Source organism: Carassius auratus, chromosome 16 (assembly GCF_003368295.1).
Source record: "Carassius auratus strain Wakin chromosome 16, ASM336829v1, whole genome shotgun sequence".
In the NCBI taxonomy this organism is placed as follows: domain Eukaryota; kingdom Metazoa; phylum Chordata; class Actinopteri; order Cypriniformes; family Cyprinidae; genus Carassius; species Carassius auratus.
The window spans coordinates 19405310-19426042 of record NC_039258.1 but is presented as its reverse complement, the minus strand read 5'-3'; the positions used below and the strand labels follow the sequence as shown (position 1 = coordinate 19426042).

The 20733-nt window shown below is 38.4% G+C and overlaps 2 protein-coding genes and 2 long non-coding RNA genes across 4 annotated transcripts; all 4 read right to left on the bottom strand.

Moving 5' to 3' along the window:
* Positions 1-5483: 5483 nt before the first annotated feature.
* Positions 5484-5807, bottom strand: LOC113116487 (uncharacterized). Its single transcript, XR_003294027.1, has 3 exons — positions 5759-5807; positions 5637-5682; positions 5484-5547 (listed from the first exon to the last, which is right to left on the bottom strand). It is a non-coding gene; the product is annotated as an uncharacterized LOC113116487 (long non-coding RNA).
* A 496-nt stretch (positions 5808-6303) lies between these two features.
* LOC113116486 (uncharacterized) lies at positions 6304-10100 on the bottom strand. The gene is made up of 19 exons (XR_003294026.1): positions 9695-10100; positions 9433-9559; positions 8925-9027; positions 8804-8849; positions 8625-8719; positions 8499-8544; positions 8324-8409; positions 8194-8239; positions 7884-8103; positions 7701-7794; positions 7576-7621; positions 7394-7493; positions 7220-7317; positions 7099-7144; positions 6909-7009; positions 6787-6832; positions 6604-6697; positions 6479-6524; positions 6304-6396 (listed from the first exon to the last, which is right to left on the bottom strand). It is a non-coding gene; the product is annotated as an uncharacterized LOC113116486 (long non-coding RNA).
* A 58-nt stretch (positions 10101-10158) lies between these two features.
* On the bottom strand, positions 10159-14871 carry LOC113116782 (uncharacterized). The gene has a single exon (XM_026285109.1). The coding sequence runs from the start codon at positions 14869-14871 to the stop codon at positions 10159-10161; it is 4713 nt and encodes a 1570-aa protein (XP_026140894.1).
* Positions 14872-15242: 371 nt separating this feature from the next.
* Positions 15243-18930, bottom strand: LOC113116780 (uncharacterized). Its single transcript, XM_026285108.1, has 4 exons — positions 18814-18930; positions 17848-18060; positions 15438-17763; positions 15243-15352 (listed from the first exon to the last, which is right to left on the bottom strand). The coding sequence occupies exons 1-4, from the start codon at positions 18928-18930 to the stop codon at positions 15243-15245; spliced, it is 2766 nt and encodes a 921-aa protein (XP_026140893.1).
* Between the last annotated feature and the right edge of the window lie 1803 nt (positions 18931-20733).

Sequence of the window (20733 nt, the reverse complement as noted above, 5' to 3'; positions counted from 1 at the left end):
CTAAGGCACCGGTCCCAAACCCGAGAGGTCGTGGGATCGAATCCGGGGTGGGTAATGTCGATCCGATTTAAGTTCCGTTTTGGCCGTTTTGCTTCGTCCCGCTCGTTGCTCTGGCTACAGCCCTTCAGGGCTTGGCCCCGGTATCGCTGCTTGCAGCTATATTTAGGGGCCAAGCCCAGAGGGCTGTAGCCCCTATTGTATCTGTACGTTTTATTAGGGGCCAAGCCCAGAGGGCTGTAGCCCCTATTGTATCTGTATGTTTTATTAGGGGCCAAGCCCAAAGGGCTGTAGCCCCTATTGTATCTGTATGTTTTATTATTATTATTATTCTTCTTCTTCTTCTTCTTCTTCTCGTCCAATGGGAGTCTATGGCAGCCCTATGAAGGGAACATGGGAAAATTATGAAATTTGGCACACTTGTAGAGATGACCATTATTAGTGATCTGACCAACTTTGGGGTCTCTAGGACCAACTCTACAGCGCCACCACCAGTTCAAAAATTCAACATTCACACATTAATAACTCTTGAACCACTAATTCTATGAAAATAAAACTTAGTACATATGATCAATCTCTTCATGGAGATTCTATTCCATACCTTACATTAAGACTCCGCCCATTACAGTGGCGGCCATTTTGAAAAGTACAGTATTCAGTCTAAACACTACTCCTCCTTCAAAATTGGTCCAATTCTTCTGAAATTTGGCTCAGATGTTCTTTGGACTGAGCCGCACAGAAATGACTGAACAGAATTTTTTGAACACTAGTGAAAAAAAAAGTTATGATGCTGTGAACTTACTCAGGTTGACCTCAAATCGGTTGAGATGCTGTATCTCGGCCAAACTTTGATCAATCGATACCAAACTTGGTACACTTCATCTACACCATGATCTGGGGGTCCACGCCAAATTTGGGAACAGCGCCACCTATGGGTGTTGAGATACCAAAAATGCACTTTTTTGCTTATAACTTCTGAACAATTCATCAGAAAATTATTTTCTTGATGTCTATGGATTCTTTAGATCATTCCGGATCTGTGGATGTCAATTTTGTCGAGACCACCTGGACCACCTGTCCGCCATTTTGAATTTTGTCATAAATTGCTATATCTTTTGATCTATTGTACATATCTTCACAAAAATCGATAGGCATCATCAACAACATGTGCTTGAGGTACCCCGGAAGTTAGAAGACAGCGCCACCTAGTGTTCAAGAGATATAACGATTCTTGCAAAACCCCTTATAACTACTGTAAATGTTGATCGATTTTTGATATTTTTATGTCATTTGATTCCGTGGGTTATGCCGAATCAGATGATGTCTCCTTTGCCATTTTCCAATATGGCGTCTGTCCGCCATATTGAATGTATTTAAATACAGTTTTTTCGCTACTCCTCCCTGAAATCTTGTTCAATTTTGTTCAAAATTTTATCAGATGAACTTCTGACCGGGCCTGACAGAAATGACTGAACAGATTTTTGATATTCACTCCCGTTCCCGACGTGTACAGCTCTGAAGTTGACCGTGCCTGTGCTGGTTGATTTATGCTAATTAGCTTAGCATGCTAATTAGCTAAAATGCTAACACGTTTCTATTGACTCTAATGGGTCTCCTGAGCTATCTGGTTAACTTTGAGCAACGTTAGCATTTTTTAGCGTAGCATGCTAATCTGGCTAAAATGCTGCTTCGGGCTTTTGAGAGTTAATTCTCACACCTTAACCTCTCTTCTGTGCCATGCAAACAGTGTGTCAACTAATGTGGCGCACTTCGCTAAGGCACTCGTCGCAAACCCGAGAGGTCGTGGGATCGAATCCGGGGTGGGTAAAGTCGATCCGATGGAAGTTCCGTTTTGGCCGTTTTGCTTCGTCCCGCTCGTTGCTCTGGCTACAGCCCTTCAGGGCTTGGCCCCGGTATCGCTGCTTGCAGCTATATTTATTATTATTATTATTATTATTATTCTTCTTCTTTTCGTCCCATTGGGTCTATGGCAGCCCTATGAAGGGAACATGGGAAAATGATGAAATTTGGCACACTTGTAGAGATGACCATTATTAGTGATCTGACCAACTTTGGGGTCTCTAGGACCAACTCTACAGCGCCACCACCAGTTCAAAAATTCAACATTCAAACGTTAATAACTCTTGAACCACTAATTCTATGAAAATAAAACTTAGTACATCTGTTTTGTCTCTTCATGGAGATTCCATTCCACACTTTACATTAAGACTCCGCCCATTACAGTAGCAGCCATTTTGAAAAGTACAGTATTCAGTCTAAACACTACTCCTCCTTCAAAATTGGTCCAATTCTTCTGAAATTTGGCTCAGATGTTCTTTGGACTGAGCTGCACAGAAATGACTGAACAGATTTTTGATTTTCGTCTTTGTTCAAAAGTTATTCAATTGTGAACTTAATGAGGCTGACCTGAAATCGGTTGAGATGCTGTATCTTGGCCAAACTTTGATCAATCGATACCAAACTTGGTACACGTCATCTACACCATGAACTGGGGGTCCACGCCAAATTTGGGAATAGCGCCACCTATGGGTGTTGAGATACCAAAAATGCACTTTTTTGCTTATAACTTCTGAACAATTCATCAGAAAATTATAATCTTGATGTCTATGGATTCTTTAGATCATTCCGGATCTGTGGATGTCAATTTTGTCGAGACCACCAGGACCACCCGTCCGCCATTTTGAATTTTGTCATAAATTGCTATATCTTTTGATCTATTGTACACATCTTCACAAAAATCGATAGGCATCATCAACACCATATCCCGGAGGTACCCCGGAAGTTGGAAGACAGCGCCACCTAGTGTTCAAGAGATATAACGATTCTTGCAAAACCCCTTATAACTACTGTAAATTTTGCTCGATTTTTGATATTTTTATGTCATTTTATTCCATGGGTTATGCCGAATCTGATGATGTCTCATTTGTCATTTTCCAACATGGCGTCTGTCCGCCATATTGAATGGAATGAAATACAGTTTTTTCGCTACTCTTTCCTGAAATCTTGTTCAATTTTGTTCAAAATTTGATCAGATGAACTTCAGAACGGGCCTGACAGAAATGACTGAACAGATTTTTGATATTCACTCCCGTTCCCGATATGTACAGCTCTGAACTTGACCGTGCCTGTGCTTGTTGAATTATGCTAGTTAGCTTAGCATGCTAATTAGCTAAAATGCTAACACGTTTCTATTGACTCTAATGGGTCTCCTGAGCTATCTGGTTAACTTTGAGCAACGTTAGCATTTTTTAGCGTAGCATGCTAATCTGGCTAAAATGCTACTTCGGGCTTTTGAGAGTTAATTCTCACACCTTAACCTCTCTTCTGTGCCATGTGAACTGTGTGTCAACTGATGTGGCACACTTAGCTAAGGCACTGGTCCCAAACCCAAGAGGTCGTGGGTTCGAATCCAGGGTGGTCAAGGTTGCTTCTGTTCAAGCCATTGGCTTTTCTCTGTGTTGAATCAAGAATATTTTCTTGGTCTTTCTCATCGGAATCTCTGTTTGATTTTAAAGTTTTGAGATCATTCTCACACCTTTACCTCTCTTCTTTGGCATTTCAAATGTGCATCAACTAATGTGGCTCACTATGCTAAGGTCGTAGTCCCAAACCCAAAAGGTCATGGGTTCGAATCCAGGGTGGTTAATGTTGCTTCTGTTCAAGCCATTGGATTTTCTCTGTGTTCACATTGAATCAAGAATGTGTTTTGGTCTTTCTCATCTGATGTTCTGTTGATTTTGAAGTTTTGAGATCATTCTCACACCTTAACCTCTCTTATACAGTATGCTGTGATGTGCATTGACTGAGTGGTGCACTCTTCTAAGCTGCTGGTTTCAACCCTCTAAGGTTGGGGCTTCAAATCCAGGTGGTCAATATTGTGTTTGTCCAGATGTTGGATTTTATGAGGATTTTTATTTTTTATTCATTTTTGAACATCTCTACTTCTATGTTGTTTTTTATGTATATTATACTTATACTGTTGCCATATTTGCTCTTCCTGCTCTACACTATGCTTCAAAAACATTATTTGTTAGCATGCAAGTTTATGCATCATCGGTGTTCCTTTTATATAAAAAGATATCTTCAGCATTATAGTATCTGTGTGCCATATGTTTCATTTTATGAGAAGAATTGTGCTCTCACAGATGAGGTAAAGGGTTTCAATTCTTCTGTGGGGTGACATAATAATAGAACATCTGATAAATACGGGGATTTGAGGATTTATTTTATTCATTTTGAACATCTCTACTTCTGATCTTGTTTTTTATGTATATTATACTGTTGCCATATTTGCTCTTCCTGCTCTACACTATGCTTCAAAAACATTATTTGTTAGCATGCAAGTTTATGCATCATCGGTGTTCCTTTTTATATAAAAAGATATCTTCAGCATTATAGTATCTGTGTGCCATATGTTTCATTTTATGAGAAGAATTGTGCTCTCACAGATGAGGTAAAGGGTTTCAATTCTTCTGTGGGGTGACATAATAATAGAACATCTGATCAACAATACGGGGACATCTTTGCAACATTTCCACTAAGTTTTATACTTGTTAAATTGACAGTTATGAACAAAAATAATGTGCACTTAGTGGGTCAACTCCTGCCATTTTATACCATAAGAAAGCATTTTATGTTTGTTGGTTTCATTGAGAATCAAAAGAAATAAAAAAAAGACACTCAAGACACTTAAATGGGATCATCAATTAAGCCTTACAGCATGAATACTTGTGTTGTGTACACTAAATATAATCACTTTAACTATTTTCTCCAATTCCAGTTTCTTTCAATTCCAGATTTCATAGTACAAATGAAATAACCTGAATGCAAAGAAAATGACTACTATATCATTTTATCCATTATCATGTATCCTCTATGTAACACCGTGTGATATGAATTGTGCTCGGAGATGTCAATTAATATATATTAAACAAATTCTACATAATTAAATTTAGATCAGTAAACAAAAAAAAAAGGACATTGAAAGACTACATTAAAGTTTATGAAAGCAAGGACAAAAGTATATTCTAATACATCATATATTTATTGTTCTTTACAAACACTTTACATTGAAAATATTGTGCCTTAAAACCCCAGTGAGCAAGCCAGAAGGCAACAGTGGCAAGGAAAACTCCTAAATTAGTGAAGAGGATCATACAACATGGCATAGGGAAAACCTTTAGGAAAAAACTCACAGGAGCTATCTGCATTGACGGATTTAGTATTGCTGTTGCGCCAAATATAAAAAGATCCCATCATTCATAGAATTGTCACTTTATGTGGCATGCATTGGATATCTTAAACTATGTGCTGCCTGCATCAGTTTAGAGTTAGGCCGGGACAACTTTCTGAAGTACTTGAACCAGATTTTGTATTGACTGTCAGCAAAAGAAGGAGCAAAATTAGCAAAATGAATCAATTCTGTTTGACACATAATACATAGATTTTTTTATCGTTTTGTGCTTTTCATAAAATACAGTTCATGGAGCAGAGAATCATATAATGGAGAAGTTTGAATATTGTAGAAATCTGAAAACACATTCATGTAACATTAATGGATTGATAGTGTTTGCACAACTCAAACATTGTACAGATGTCGATGTTAGTTGCGCTCTCACCTTTTTGGAGTAGTGGATCGTAGAAATTGGGTTTTCATGCACAAACCTGAAAAACGTATCAACAGGTGAAAGACTGCTTTAAGAAACGAGTCAATTTGAGTATTGCAGATGTACGAATTGACCTTTTTATTGGTTGTGTGCCTCTTCATAAAAACAGTTTCTTGGAGCGGAAATCAGAATGGATAAGGAGGAAGTTTCACATATGTAGTATTGCAGAAATCTGAAAATACATTATGGAAAATTAAATGATTGATAAAGGAGTGTTTACACAACTAAAACTGTAGACATCTGTACACTCACCTTTTGGAGTAGTGGACAGTAGTTATTGATTGTTCTGCACAAACTGAAAAATATGAACGTTTCAAATTACTGTTCAAGAAATGCAGCCAATTTGATATTGCACAGATACAATGAATTTACCTTTTTATCGGTTTTGTGCAGTTTCATAAAATACAGTTCATGGAGCAGAGAATCATATAATGGAGAATTTGAATATTGAGAAATCTGAAACGTACGGATTGATGTGTTTCACAACTGTTTGTACAGATGTCGATGACGTCTACCTTTGGAGTAAACATCACAAACCTGAAAAATGTATCAACAGGTGAAAGACTGTTTTAAGAAATGAGTCAATTTGAGTATTGCAGATGTACGAATTTACCTTTTTTTGGTTGTGTGCCTCTTCATAAAAACAGTTCATGGAGTGGAGAATCAGAATGAATAAGGAGGAAGTTTCACATATGTAGCGCATTGCAGAAATCTGAGAATACATTCATGGAACATTAACGGTTTGATAATGTTTACACAACTCAAACATTTTGAAACTAAATCTGTACACTCACCTTTTGGGAGTAGTGGGCAGTAGTTACGGACTTGTTCTGCACAAAACTAAAATATGATTTTCAAATTACTGCTGAAAGAAGTGGCATCAATTCAAGTCTTGCAAAGATTATACAATTAAACTTACCTTTTTATCGGTTTTGTGCAGCTTCATAAAATACAGTTCATGGAGCAGAGAATCATATAATGGAGAAGTTTTAAGTGTAGCATATTGTAGAAATCTGAAAATACATTCATGAAACATTAACGGATTGATAGTGTTTACACAACTCAAACATTGTACAGATGTCGATGTTAGTTGCGCTCTCACCTTTTTGGAGTAGTGGATCGTAGAAATTGGGTTTTCATACACAAACCTGAAAAACGTATCAACAGGTGAAAGACTGCTTTAAGAAACGAGTCAATTTGAGTATTGCAGATGTACGAATTGACCTTTTTATTGGTTGTGTGCCTCTTCATAAAAACAGTTTCTTGGAGCGGAGAATCAGAATGGATAAGGAGGAAGTTTCACATATGTAGCGTATTGCAGAAATCTGAAAATACAGTCATGGAACATTAACTGATTGATAGTGTTTACACAACTGAAACATTGTACAGAGGTCTACGTTTGTTGCATACTCACCTTTTGGGAACAGTGGACAATGGATATTGGGTTTTCATGCACAAACCTGAAAAAGTATCAACAGGTGAAAGACTGCTTTAAGAAATGAGTCAATTTGAGTATTGCAGATACATGAATTTACCTTTTTATTGGTTGTGTGCCTCTTCATAAAAATAGTTCAGGAAGCAGAGAATCATAATGGATAAGACGGACGTTTGAAGTGTAACGTGTTGCACAAACCTGAAAAATGTATCAACAGGTGAAAGACTGTTTTAAGAAATGAGTCAATTTGAGTATTGCAGATGTACGAATTTACCTTTTTATTGGTTGTGTGCCTCTTCATAAAAACAGTTCATGGAGTGGAGAATCAGAATGAATAAGGAGGAAGTTTCACATATGTAGCGCATTGCAGAAATCTGAGAATACATTCATGGAACATTAACGGTTTGATAATGTTTACACAACTCAAACATTTTGAAACTAAATCTGTACACTCACCTTTTGGGAGTAGTGGGCAGTAGTTACGGACTTGTTCTGCACAAAACTAAAATATGATTTTCAAATTACTGCTGAAAGAAGTGGCATCAATTCAAGTCTTGCAAAGATTATACAATTAAACTTACCTTTTTATCGGTTTTGTGCAGCTTCATAAAATACAGTTCATGGAGCAGAGAATCATATAATGGAGAAGTTTTAAGTGTAGCATATTGTAGAAATCTGAAAATACATTCATGAAACATTAACGGATTGATAGTGTTTACACAACTCCAACATTGTACAGATGTCTATGTTAGTTGTACACTCACCTTTTGGGAACAGTGGACAGTAGATATTGGGTTTTCATACACAAACCTGAAAAATGTATCAGCAGGTGAAAGACTGCTTTAAGAAAGGAGTCAATTACAGTATTGCAGATATGAATTTACCCTTTGATTGGTTGTGTGCCTCTTCATAAAAACAGTTTCTTGGAGCAGAGAATCATAATGGATAAGCGGAAGTTTCACATATGTAATGCATTGCAAAAATCTGAAAATATTGAAAATTAAATGCTTGATAAATAGGTGTTTACACAACTAAAACACTTTGAAACTAAAATGTAGACATCTGTACACTCACCTTTTGGGAGTAGTGGACAGTAGTTATTGACTTGTTCTGCACAAAACTGAAAGAATATGATCGTTTCAAATTACTGTTCAAAGAAGTGGTATCAATTCAAGTCTTGCACAGATTATACAATTAAATTTACCTTTTTATCGGTTTTGTGCAGTTTCATAAAATACAGTTCATGGAGCAGAGAATCATATAATGGAGAAGTTTGAATATTGTAGAAATCTGAAAACACATTCATGGAACATTAATGGATTGATAGTGTTTCCACAACTCAAACATTGTACAGATGTCGATGTTAGTTGCACTCTCACCTTTTTGGAGTAGTGGATCGTAGAAATTGGGTTTTCATGTACAAACCTGAAAAACGTATCAACAGGTGAAAGACTGCTTTAAAAAAAAGTTGAGTCAGTTCAAGTATTTAAGATATATGAATTGACCTTTTTATTGGTTGTGTGCCTCTTCATAAAAACAGTTCATGGGGCTGAGAGTCATATTGGAGAAGGAAGTTTGATGTGTAGTAAATTGCAGAAATCTGAAAATGCATTCATGGAAAATTAACTTCTTGATAATTAAAGTGTTTGTACAGATTGCTAAATGGTTTTTGTTGTGCACTCACCTTTTGGGAGTAGTGGACAGGAGATATTGGGTTTTGATGCACAAACCTGAAAATGTATCAACAGGTGAAAGACTGCTTTAAGAAATGAATCAATTGGACTATTGCAGATATATGAATTTACCTTTTGATTGGTTGTGTGCCTCTTCATAAAAACAGTTCATGGCGTAGAAAAATCAAATATAGGATAAGGAGGAAGTTTCAAATATGTAGCGTATTGCAGAAATCTGAAAATACATTCATGGAACATTAAAAGCTTGATAAAGTGTTTGCACATCTGAAACCTTTAGTGAAATATGTAGACATCTGCACACTTTCCTTTGACAGTAGTTAGTGAGACTTGATGCACAAACCTGAAAATAGATTGCTATTAGGTGAAACAGTGCCTGAACAAATTAATTAGTTTTATTCTGACTCTACTACATTTTCATCAGTTGTTTTCTTCATTAAGAAAGTTATTGAGGTACATAATTGTGTGTTGGATGGAGTACAGAATCTCTTGTATGGGAGAAATTCTGACTTGTGCATTCCATACGTCTAAAAATGACTTGCAGATGTGCTTGCATATAGTTGATGAACTTAACCATGCCTTTATTCTGCTTGTGTAATCATGCACAACTGAGTCTACTTACCAATTTTGTGTTGTTCTATTGACTTAATTGTGATATTAGGAGACAAATGGATGGATGCAGGCAGTCTTTGTGGATGCTTCCTATAATGTTTGGAAGCATCCATTATGATTTGGATGGCTTAGAATGACTGAAATTAGATTATGGATTAAATGTCAGTTAAAAATAAATCTCTCAAAACTGAGAATTTAAGCAGAATTAAAATAATAATAATAATAATAATAATACTACATTAAGATGAATACAAAGTAAATACTACAGTTACCTTGGCTGGGTGAAGCTTACTAGCTCAAGAAAGAAGAGCAATTATGGGAGATGTTGGTTTGAAAATGATGATCACTTGTTTGAATTACAGGCTGGATTAACTGGACTCTGACCATGTTGGAATCTCAGGATAGCGCTCATATCATATGGACACAAAAACAGAACAGACAATACAGTGATACAATTCTCATTTCAGAGTGTTGCATTGATAAAATGGATTACCTTCAGATAACACTTCAATCATAACATGGAACAGCTGTACATATTCAACTGATGGATCATTATAAGAGTTATTCATTTAGATATAGATAGACTTAGAACATACCGTCTCCAGTTGTACACTTGCCCTGCAGTTGTATGCCAGTTGGAAGCTCAGGATGAACATTGAACAAGTAAGAGCACAGACAAGAAAAAAAAATAATGCAGGTTATACAGATTTCATTACATAATCACACACATTAATTTTTACCTCAGTGAAATAAGGACTGCTTGGTGGTAACTGTAATACGTTTGCACAATTTCAACAGAGACATTTTCTGCATCTTTAACATAGACATGGTCTATCAGTGTACCTTTTTCAGTGGTAGGGTGTTGCACATGTTGACTGTATCCATGTAGTTCCATTAGTGTACCAATTGTAGATGATGTCAAGATGTCCTCATTGAAGTCTCCCATAATCACTTTCTTTCCTGACTGTTTCTCCAGCTCATCAATAACATGCAACATATTTTGTCGAAACAGATTAAGTGGATATGAATTAGGTCTGTACAGCAAAGCAGCATTCAAACTTAGATGTGGAACTGCAAAGTATAGACATTCCAAGTTACAAGGTTCTGGAACCCTGACATTAAAATGAATGTTTTCACAACAGAATAGTCCAACTCCACCTCCTCTTTGTAGTTTTAAATCAGTGAAAAGTGGAGTACTGTTGTCATAACATTTAGCTCTTGGATTGCTCTTAAAAACAAATCCTGGAATCTGTACTTGGTCTTCAACTTTTAGCCACGTTTCAGTTAAACAGATGCAATCTGCATTCATTATCTGTCTGTGAACTTGAAGATCTTGAACATGAGCTCGAAGACTTTGTACATTATGAAGAGCAATTGTAAACACGCCAGGTGTCTTTACAAAACTGTAATTTTCTAAAGCAAGTCGGGGCATGTTTTTCATAGCGGAGTCAATTTTCTCATTACAATATATGACAGAGTCTTTGAAGTTATTAATTATTAGTCCATCGAGGGTTCTCACACGACTCAGTGCAACATATGCTTGTCCCGGAGAAAATACCTTGTCAAGTGAGACGACCGCTTGATCTACTGTGAGTCCTTGCACTTTATGAACGGTGCATGCCCATGCCAATTTAAGTGGAAACTGACGTCTTAAACCACCATCGTTTGAGACTTGATCTTCTTCCACTTCAATAACAGTCGAATTTGGAGAAAATTTCTGTCGCAGCTTCGATCTCTGAACTTTACCAACATTTGGATCATCAAATTCAACATGGATAGCTGATGGGAAGTCATCATCTTCATCATCATCACGTCTTTGTTTTCTGCTTATGTGGACAACTGTGCCACAGGCTCCATTGACAAGTCCATCAGAAACATCAACATTTTTCCTAAGCATTACTCTGGCACCAACACCCAAGGAAACACATTTGTCCAAACACGAGTTGAAAACTTTTGCATGAAATCCAACTTTCCTTTCTATTCTTCCAGTTTCTGGATTTCTAGCAAAGTCTCTAGCGTGAATAGTGATTGCCTCAGGACAATGCTCATTAAGTTTCTGTATATTGTACTCATCAACCTGAGCATTTGTAGGGAATATATGAATAGCATCGCATTCTTCACCAGTTTCACGTTGCTTCAACATGTCGATGTCATTTGGGCTTAGAGTTTCGTTCTTTTTATGAACTCTCAGACGATTTAACATTTCAGCAAAAGATGCATCTTGTTGCCTGACAACTTGTGTTAGTTCAGCAATTTCAAAGTTGGTGTCCCAAAGATTCACTCCTTTTGGATCAACGTACAGGGGAATTCCCTTGACTGGCGGTAGCTGATAAAAATCACCAACACAGACCAAACTGACTCTTCCAAAAATTGAGTAGTCACCAGTTTGCTTAATTTGTCTCAATCTACCATGAACATAAGACAAAAGGTGATGGTCAACCATAGACACCTCATCAATGATCAGAATCTGCAAACCTCCAAGTTTTGCACGCAGTGAATTGATTTTGTCATCACTTAGGGGCTGATATGGCAGTTTGACATTAGCACCTATGGAAAAGGTATTATGGATTGTAGAAGCACCAATTTGAAAACTGGCCACTCCGGTTGACGCAGTTAAAATCACACTTCTATCATCAGGGTTTTCGGACAGCTGAGATAAAAGTCTGGAAGATTCATAGTAGATCGCTTTGATTAAATGACTCTTGCCTGTGCCTGCTCCACCAGTGACAAACAAGTGAAATGGTTCAGGGTTTTCACCAAGAAGTTTCTCTAAACACCATTTCCGCACTTTGTAAAAGATTGCACATTGTTGTGCATTTAATGATCGCAGTAAACATAATGCCTCTTCTCTAGACATTCCAGCCTGATTGGTTTCAATACCGTATGGAGTTCGAGGGTTCGCTACAAGATCTGGAATAGAACACTCAGAATCATCTTCATCAGGAATTGTATTACTCTTCCTTAGTTCTAAGCACTCGTGACGTTCCTTTTCAGTTTCAGGACATAACGCAGCCCAAGCATCTTCCAAATCAACACCTTGCTCCAAAAGCTGTTGAGCTCGATCAATTTTGTCACTTTCCTTTTCAAAGAGTGCTCGATTAGCATCAACAATACATTTGACTGGAGTCACATTTCTCCCACATTTCACAGCACCACTGTTGTAGAATTCCTCATAAGTGCTAAAACTCTCAGGCTTGAGCTGACAATCTTCATAATGTGGCAAGAAAAGTTGCAACAATGAATGAAAGTACTTTTCTGGATCTTTTTTGGGAGAAAATCTCGGATATCGAACAACAGCAGGGTCAGTTCGAGTTCTCTTCATCATATAACCACAGTCGTTGTTAAGCTTGATCACCTTGTCTTCAGAAGACTTTTTTTGTGAAGAAACCTCCGATTTTGACAAGATCCTGTTTTCAGAGCAAAAACTTGCAAGACATTGGGTCTCAAACTCTTCCGTGTTTGGCCTATTCTTGTATCGGTCAACCAGACTAGTCATCCAAAAGCTAGCTTCTTCACCAGACTGATCAACTTTGTTTTTGATGACACGAAGAGGCAAACTCATCTTTACAGGATTCAATCCAATTGGAATAAACTGGACTTTACGAGAACATTCCTTCAAGTGCATACCGGTCAGACGATACACAGCCTCTTGAGCAGAAACTTCTCTGTTGTGAAGATATACACTACCAAGCATCTTCAGTGATGATCTCACTTCAAGGTTTCCATTCATGGCTTCATTTTGCGCACGTTGCAGCAACAATCCCATTTCTTGTTCTGCTTTTGTGATGTAACTGATAATGTAAACCACTACGGAGTAAGCATCAGTGACGTACTGGATATCCATGTTGCCTTGCCAGGCACGCAGTAAATGTTTATTATACTGGTTCACCCAGACGTCTTTCGGACTTCTTTTAAGGACAACGGATTTCTTTTTGGAACACTGCGCATACACCTTCTCAAAGAGAGCTTGGTTAATACCAATGGACTCAAAAAATGCATCAGTAGAGTCATAATCCATATCAGAAGCTGTTAAAGCCTTTTTCACTCTTTCTAAAACTGTACGTGCAGTATCTTTTCCATCACAGCTTTTCAAATCGTCTCGACTACCACCTCTTGTAATAAAGGTACGGCTTGATGGGGGTCGTGGAAAATTAAATCTGCAAACTGTCTTTTTCTTACGACACGTCTTTGAATGTCTGACACTGTGCTTCTGAACACCGTTGACAGTCTCAAACAGTTCAGTTTCATCCTCGCTTGGGGTCTCACAAGTGATGTAACGATCAATGAAACTAGCAACCAAACCATCGTTTTCTTCATTGTCTTCTTTTAACGTTGGGGCATTTTCAACCCAAAACAGACAGTGAACATGAGGAGATCCACGCTGTTGAAACTCTACCCGATAAAAGTAATCTACTATCTTACCGATCGGTTGAGCTGAAGACATGATTACATCTCTCAGAAAACAATGCCATCTATGATCAAACATTCTTGCAGCAGTCACTGGGTTTCGTCTAATCAATCCACATTTTTCAGACCAGTCAAGTTCATCTGCTTTCAGATTTTTCCCTTCTTGTTTGATTATGGTACTAATCATTTCTGGCCATCTGAGATCCGCAGAACTAAAGGATGCAAAGAAAGTTGGAATACCTAGCTGTCTTACAAGTGCAAAAAGGTCCTTTTGAGTAGACTGCCAATATGGAGGTGTTCCACGGATTGGTCTCAAAAACTTGTATCCTTCATCAAAATTCAAGATTTTAGATAACGAGTCTGGGTTTGTTAGCACATCTGATGTCACTTCAGTCAACAAACTCTTCTCAGATCCTTTGCGCAAAGCGATTGAAACATTGGATACAACTTGATCAATCTCCGACAGATACTGCGCATAGAAAATGAAGTCTGTGCTTCGTGCAAAACGTCCATCTGCATTGAGGATTCTTGCATTCAAGTATCTCGACAATGTTATTTTTACCTCCCTCTTATCATGAAATGTCGGACCACCGGTTGGATACAGAACAGGGAAACATTTTGCTTCGTTAGACCTATCAGATAACAAACTAACAGGACTGTTACCTTCAGCAGGTGCCAGATTTAATACATCCTGGAAATGCTGATCAATTACTTCTGAACCGATGTCCACAGGTTGCAATGACGTATCTGACAAAAGACCACTTTGCTCTTTGATGTAGGTAAGGTCTTCCTCTTGCTGTTCATCAAGGTCATTTTCGTCATCAATCTTTTCAACTACGTCTTGTTGCTCCATTTCATCTACAACATTTTCTTCGGGTTCATTCAAAGAGTTGATCCACTGCCGATTAATCTCCACATCACTGAACCACTTATTGAACCGGATTAAATATTTCAGAGCATTTCTAACACGATCAGTGTGTACATACTTGTACTCATAATGCCCTTTGTAGGTCAACTTGCGTTTCAGTTTGATCCTTATCATCTTGTCGTCACATTCATTTCGTGGAAGGATATTGGACACATCTGTGGCATTAACTGGGACGCACACTACAGGGCCATGGCATCCATGTTGTTTACCACGAGGAAGGCACAGTAATTTCATAAAAGGAATGTTACGTGCAATGAGATGTTGTTCCAAAGAGTTGAGGCACTTCAGTTGATTTGGAACATCCACTAAATGCATGTTGTTTGCAACGCTCTCTTCGGGCAGTTGTCCACAAAGGATTTTTCGATGACACGTTAGACAAATCCATAATTTGCATCCTGAGGAACGAGCAGAAGATCCTTCACACTTTTGATCACAGACATGAACATACCTGGTTGTGATGCATCTTCTTCCCAAAGCAGCGATTTTTACACCTTTGTCTTCATAGCATTGTCTTCTACATTCAACAACCTGCTTTCTGAAAAGTAAACGGTGACAGACAGAGCACACAAACTCTGGACCACTACTAATTTCTTGTCTAAAATGACCAATAGCAACATCAATGTCTTGTTGTTCCTTCTTTCTTGCATATTTTTCACAACCTTTTTGTATTGTAAGCACACGGAAGTTCATTTCTTTATGGTATTTCATCACAGAATACTCACGCACTCTTGCTTTGAAGGCTAGGTTTTGCAGATATTTTTTCTTTGAATACTCACGCACTCTTGCTTTGAAGGCCAGGTCTTGCAGATATTTTTTCTTTGAATACTCACGCACTCTTGCTTTGAAGGCCAGGTCTTGCAGATATTTTTTCTTTGAATACTCACACGCTCTTGCTTTGAAGGCCAGGTCTTGCAGATATTTTTTCTTTGAATACTCACGCGCTCTTGCTTTGAAGGCCAGGTCTTGCAGATATTTTTTCTTTGAATACTCACGCGCTCTTGCTTTGAAGGCCAGGTCTTGCAGATATTTTTTCTTTGAGTACTCACATACACTTGCCTGAAAAGAGACATTATATTTATATTTCAATCTAGAATACTGGCAAACACGTTTTTGGAACTGAATATTGGTCAAATACTTGGCCTTAGAACGTTGACACTTTGATAAACGAACATCAACATTTTTTAGATATTTATCACGAAGAATTTCTCTTTTTTTCTCTCTGTAATATCTATCCCTCATATATTTTTCTTTATCATACTCCATTTTTTCGCCCCTGTAAACGGTGTCATCACAATATTTTGTTTTGGCATGCTCAATTATGTTTTGTCTGTAATCAGGGTCGTTACCATATTTTGACTTCTTGTACTTCAGTTGTTTTTTTCTGTACTCACTGTCGTTGCGATATCTCTCCCGATGCCTTTTGGAGGGACAACATTCTGCGACATCGCTTACCTTTCTCTTACGCAGACATGGTTTGCTGACCTCATTTGACACCGCATTTCCACATGCTCCTGCACAAACAGCATCTCGATCTCGGTGCTTAACACATGTCACAACTTCATAATGATTACGGTTACAGTGTTTCAGATAAATTGCATTCTGAGTGGATACCTCTCCAGTAGGTTTGTGCGCATTCCATCGGCTGTCATTAAAAGTCATTATGGTGGTTTTGAAAAGATCGGCCGCAACAAATATGTCAATTTCTGTTACCCATGAGCCAGAATAAAACATTCTAGATCGTGTCAGATAATCCTCTGCTGAAGAATACTCACTTCTCACATACCTCTCAAACAGTGGAGTATTCATCTTCAGATGTTTCACAACTGCACGGCGAACCTTCAAGTGTTTCTCTTCGCTTCCACATATCGCATGTGCCAACGATCTGAAAAAACAGTTGCCATCTGGTTTAATGGCCTTTGTCTGACACGGAGCTGAAATGGGACCAAAGTTTATGACATTATGGTCACTGTTATCATTGGACATTTGTATGAGCTCACATAAAACTTGCTTCTCATTATGTGTTAAGGGAGAAAAAAAGACATCTGGAACTGAAACATCAGTGATCATCAAATCATCGGTTATAACAGTTTCAGCGTGGGATTTTGTAACCCGTTTACCTGACAGCTCAATGTGCTTTTCTTTCCTCAATCTTTTACCTTTACTTGGCAACACATTAGAGGCTGTCTGTGTTGGAAGGTTAGGGTTTCTCACATCTGCAACTTCATCCACAGGTACTGGATAATCAGGGGTCTTTGGCTCAGTCTTCACAGATTCACGTACCTTTGGTATGCGTTTTAAGACATCACTGTAGAGGGCTTTACCGGAAGAGCATGGGAAACCGCTGCTGCCTGCTTCTTGCAGCGGATCAGACACTTCTGCATCTGCATGAACCAAAACTCCAGTTATCTCAAATGGTGGCTCAGGTACCCCAAACAACTGTGCCATGTCATTGATATAGTCGTACAGAGACTCTATGGTACGGTGATAGACTACACAACTTGTGTCTGTCCTGATGGCATGAGAGTCAACGACTGCATACCATGACCCCTGCTTAATAACTGCAGATGTGTTGGCACAAATGGTTAACAAGAAAGCATCAGCACTCAGTAGAGTTTGCTGAAGGGCTACATCAAGTGGCATGGCTACAGCGCTTATGGCTTGGTCATACTCGTGGTACTCATTGACATTAACAAAACCAGTCAGAGACGGAGCGTACTCGATGGAAAATGTAGTATTACCCAACATGTGTCTCCTCGGTAATTCATGGACTGCAATGTAATTCCTACCCTTGACTTCTCTATCTTTTATGTTACCATGTTTTCTTAGAGACTCGTAAAGACGTGTTCCTTCAACCAAGACACCGTCCAGATCTTGTGTAGTCCACGTCAGCACATTCTTCAGCTTGCTTTTCAACACTGCCGTGAGACCGATGGCGCCACACTGCCTGTTGCGTGAATCTCCAAAGCGGGCATCAGCTTGATCAAAAGACCCTCTTAGCATGGATTTCTGTGGAAAATCACAACAAGCACTTTCATGGCAAATTGCAGGAATGTTTTGGTTAGTTTGGATAGGTTTTTTCATGGATTTTACTTGGGTTTTCATGGGGTGCTTCATCTGGGGTTGCCGGGGTTTGCCAGAGTCTACTTGAAAATCAGATGGCCTTACCTCAGTCTTTACGGATTCACAGACCTTGGGTGAGCGTTTTAATACTTCACTGTAAAGGGCTTTACCAGACGTGGATGGAAAACTGGAATCACCAAAGCGGGCATCAGCTTGATTAAAAGAACCTTTTAGCACTGCTTTCTGTGGAGAATCAGCGCACACATTTAAAGTGTTCAAAGCATTCGCATTCAATTTTGATGGGATAGCAAACCTTCCTGCAGATTGTCTGGAACTTTTGACAGATTGGTCACACCTGTTGAAACATTGTTTTGAGCTTTTTGTTTTGTTTTCGTTTGAGTTCAATGGGAATCGCTTTGAAATAGACAGTGAATGAACGGGAATAGATGGTTTATGAACAGGAATAGATGGTTTATGAACGGAAATAGGCAGGGTATATCTGGGTTTTGTTTGGTTGGAAATTTCCGACATCGAACATAGGCGTTCTTTGTCTGTCACTTTTGGACGAGGACGTGACACAACCTCGGCTTGACTTGTTTTAAGAGGAAGCGGTGCAGCCTCTACCCCAATTGGATTCACAGGGAGGGGTGGAACCTGTTGAGGGGTGGTTTCTACACGATGGCAAAAACCGCCTATTTTTTTACGAGGATGTGGCATAACCTCGGCTCGACTTGTTTTAAGAGGGAGCATCTTTGCCTCTACCCCAATCGCGCCCACAGGGAGGGGTGGAACCTGTTGAGGGGTGGTTTCTACACTATGGCAAAACCGACCTTTTTTTATACGAGGATGTGGCATAACCTCGGCTCGACTTGTTTTAAGAGGGAGCATCTTTGCCTCTACCCCAATTGTACCCACAGGGAGGGGTGGAACCTGTTGAGGGGTGGTTTCTACACGATGGCAAAACCGGCCTTTTTTTTTACAAGGTGTGGGCATAACCTTGGCTTGACTTATTTTGAGAGGAAGCGTTGCAGCCTCTTTCCCGTTTGTTTTTGCAGGACGGGGTGGAACCTGCTGGGTGGGGCCAGGATTACAACTGCCGGAGCAGTCGGCCATTTTTTTACGAGGAAGCGGCGTTACCTCGGCCTTGTATGTTTTAAGAGGTGGTCGTGCAGCCTCTGCCCTTTTTTTAAGAGGAAGGGGTGGAAACTCTGCTTCAGTTATTTTAAGAGGAAGCGGTGCAGCCTCTGTACTTGCACATCTCTGTGCATATAGCCGTTTGGCTATGGTCGACCTCTTTGTTGGTCGCGGCATCTGTGAACACGAAATCAGAATTACTACATGTACTTCTCAATTCTTAAAGCATCAGAACCTGATTACACTGTAGCTATTCAAACAGTTCAAATGATTAACATAAAAATGTTATGTACTAACATTAACAGGAATGAAAAGAGAATAAGACATGTTTCTTAATTAAAATATCAATGCAAGATTTTGTGACCAGCAACATATTCACATAAGCCCTTGACAAGACACAAGTACTGATTAATATCTTAAGACTGCCCAGCACACATGGATACGGTCTTAATTTTGCTATGAAAAAAGCAAGCATTTAACTTCAACTCGCAGTCTATAACCAGTGCACCACCACACAAAAGAAAAAGATACATTTGTCAACTATGGTTTGTTATACATTTAAATGTACTTTAGCAGTATATTCTAAACAATGTTCAAAAAGTTTGACTTACCTCGCAGTCTTTAACCAATGTGCCACCACAAGTGAAAGAAAAGGCATACTTGCCAGCTATGCTTTGTTATTCATTTAAACATTTACTACAGCAGTATATTTTAAGTTATTTTTTTTAAATGGTTACAAAAAGTTGAATTACCTCAGCTCGCAGTCTAGACCAGTGCACCACCACACATAGAAGAAAAAGGTACACTTGTCAGCCAGGCTTTGTTATACATTTAAACACTTCAGCAGTATGTTCTAAATGCAAGTTCAAAAATTTTGACTTACCTCAACTCAGTCTTTTCCCAGTGTACCAGCACATGCAAAAAAGTAGTGTGATAGTTAGGAATTTTAAGAACTTCATTTCACACATTTAAAAATTATATTGAAATTATAAAAGGTTAACTCAACTCTCACTTATCCATTCACCAGCACACATAAGTATTGTTTAGCATATTCAATTTACACATTTCACAAAAAACATTTCACAGCTAAATAAACTCTTTAAACTTTATCATTTAAGGAGACCATTTTTCAAGAAAACATTATCAACAGGAATGAAAACATCAAGAAATGTTTCCTAAAATATCAATGCAAGATTTTATAATGAGCAGCAACATTATTCACATAAGCCCTTGACAAGACATAAGTACTGATGAATATCTAAAGACTGCCCAGCACACATGGATACGGTCTTAATATTGCTATGAAAAAAGCAAGCATTTAATTTCTAAACTCGCAGTCTATAACCAGTGCACAACCACACATAAAAGAAAAGGGTACACATTTTAGCTATGCTTTGTTATACATTTAAATGTACTTAAACAGTGTATTCTAATTGTTCAAAAAGTTTGACTTGCCAAACTTTAACCAGGCACCCCATTCATAAAGAAAAAACGTATACTTGTCAGGCATGCTTTGTTATACATTTAAACATTTACTACAGCAGTATATTCTAAGTGTTTTTAATAGTTACAAAAAGTTGCCTTACCTCAGCTCGCAGTCTTTAACCAGTGCACCACCACACACAAAAAAGGGTATACTTGTCAGGCATGCTTTGTTATGCATTGAAACATTTACAGCAGTATGTTCTAAATGCATTTCAATAAAGTTCGAAAAGTTTGACTCACCTCAACTTGGTCTTTTCCAGGTGTACCAGCACATGCAAAAAAGAGTGATAAGTTAGG

Coding starts and splice junctions, on each gene's coding strand:
- LOC113116782 (XM_026285109.1), bottom strand. CDS start 14,871: ATGATAAGGATCAAACTGAAACGCAAGTTGACCTACAAAGGGCATTAT.
- LOC113116780 (XM_026285108.1), bottom strand. CDS start 18,930: ATGGCCGACTGCTCCGGCAGTTGTAATCCTGGCCCCACCCAGCAGGTT. Junction 17,764..17,847: donor AGCACCCCATGAAAACCCAA/GTAAAATCCATG, acceptor GATTTTCCACAG/AAATCCATGCTAAGAGGGTC. Junction 15,353..15,437: donor CCATAAAGAAATGAACTTCC/GTGTGCTTACAA, acceptor TGGTCATTTTAG/ACAAGAAATTAGTAGTGGTC.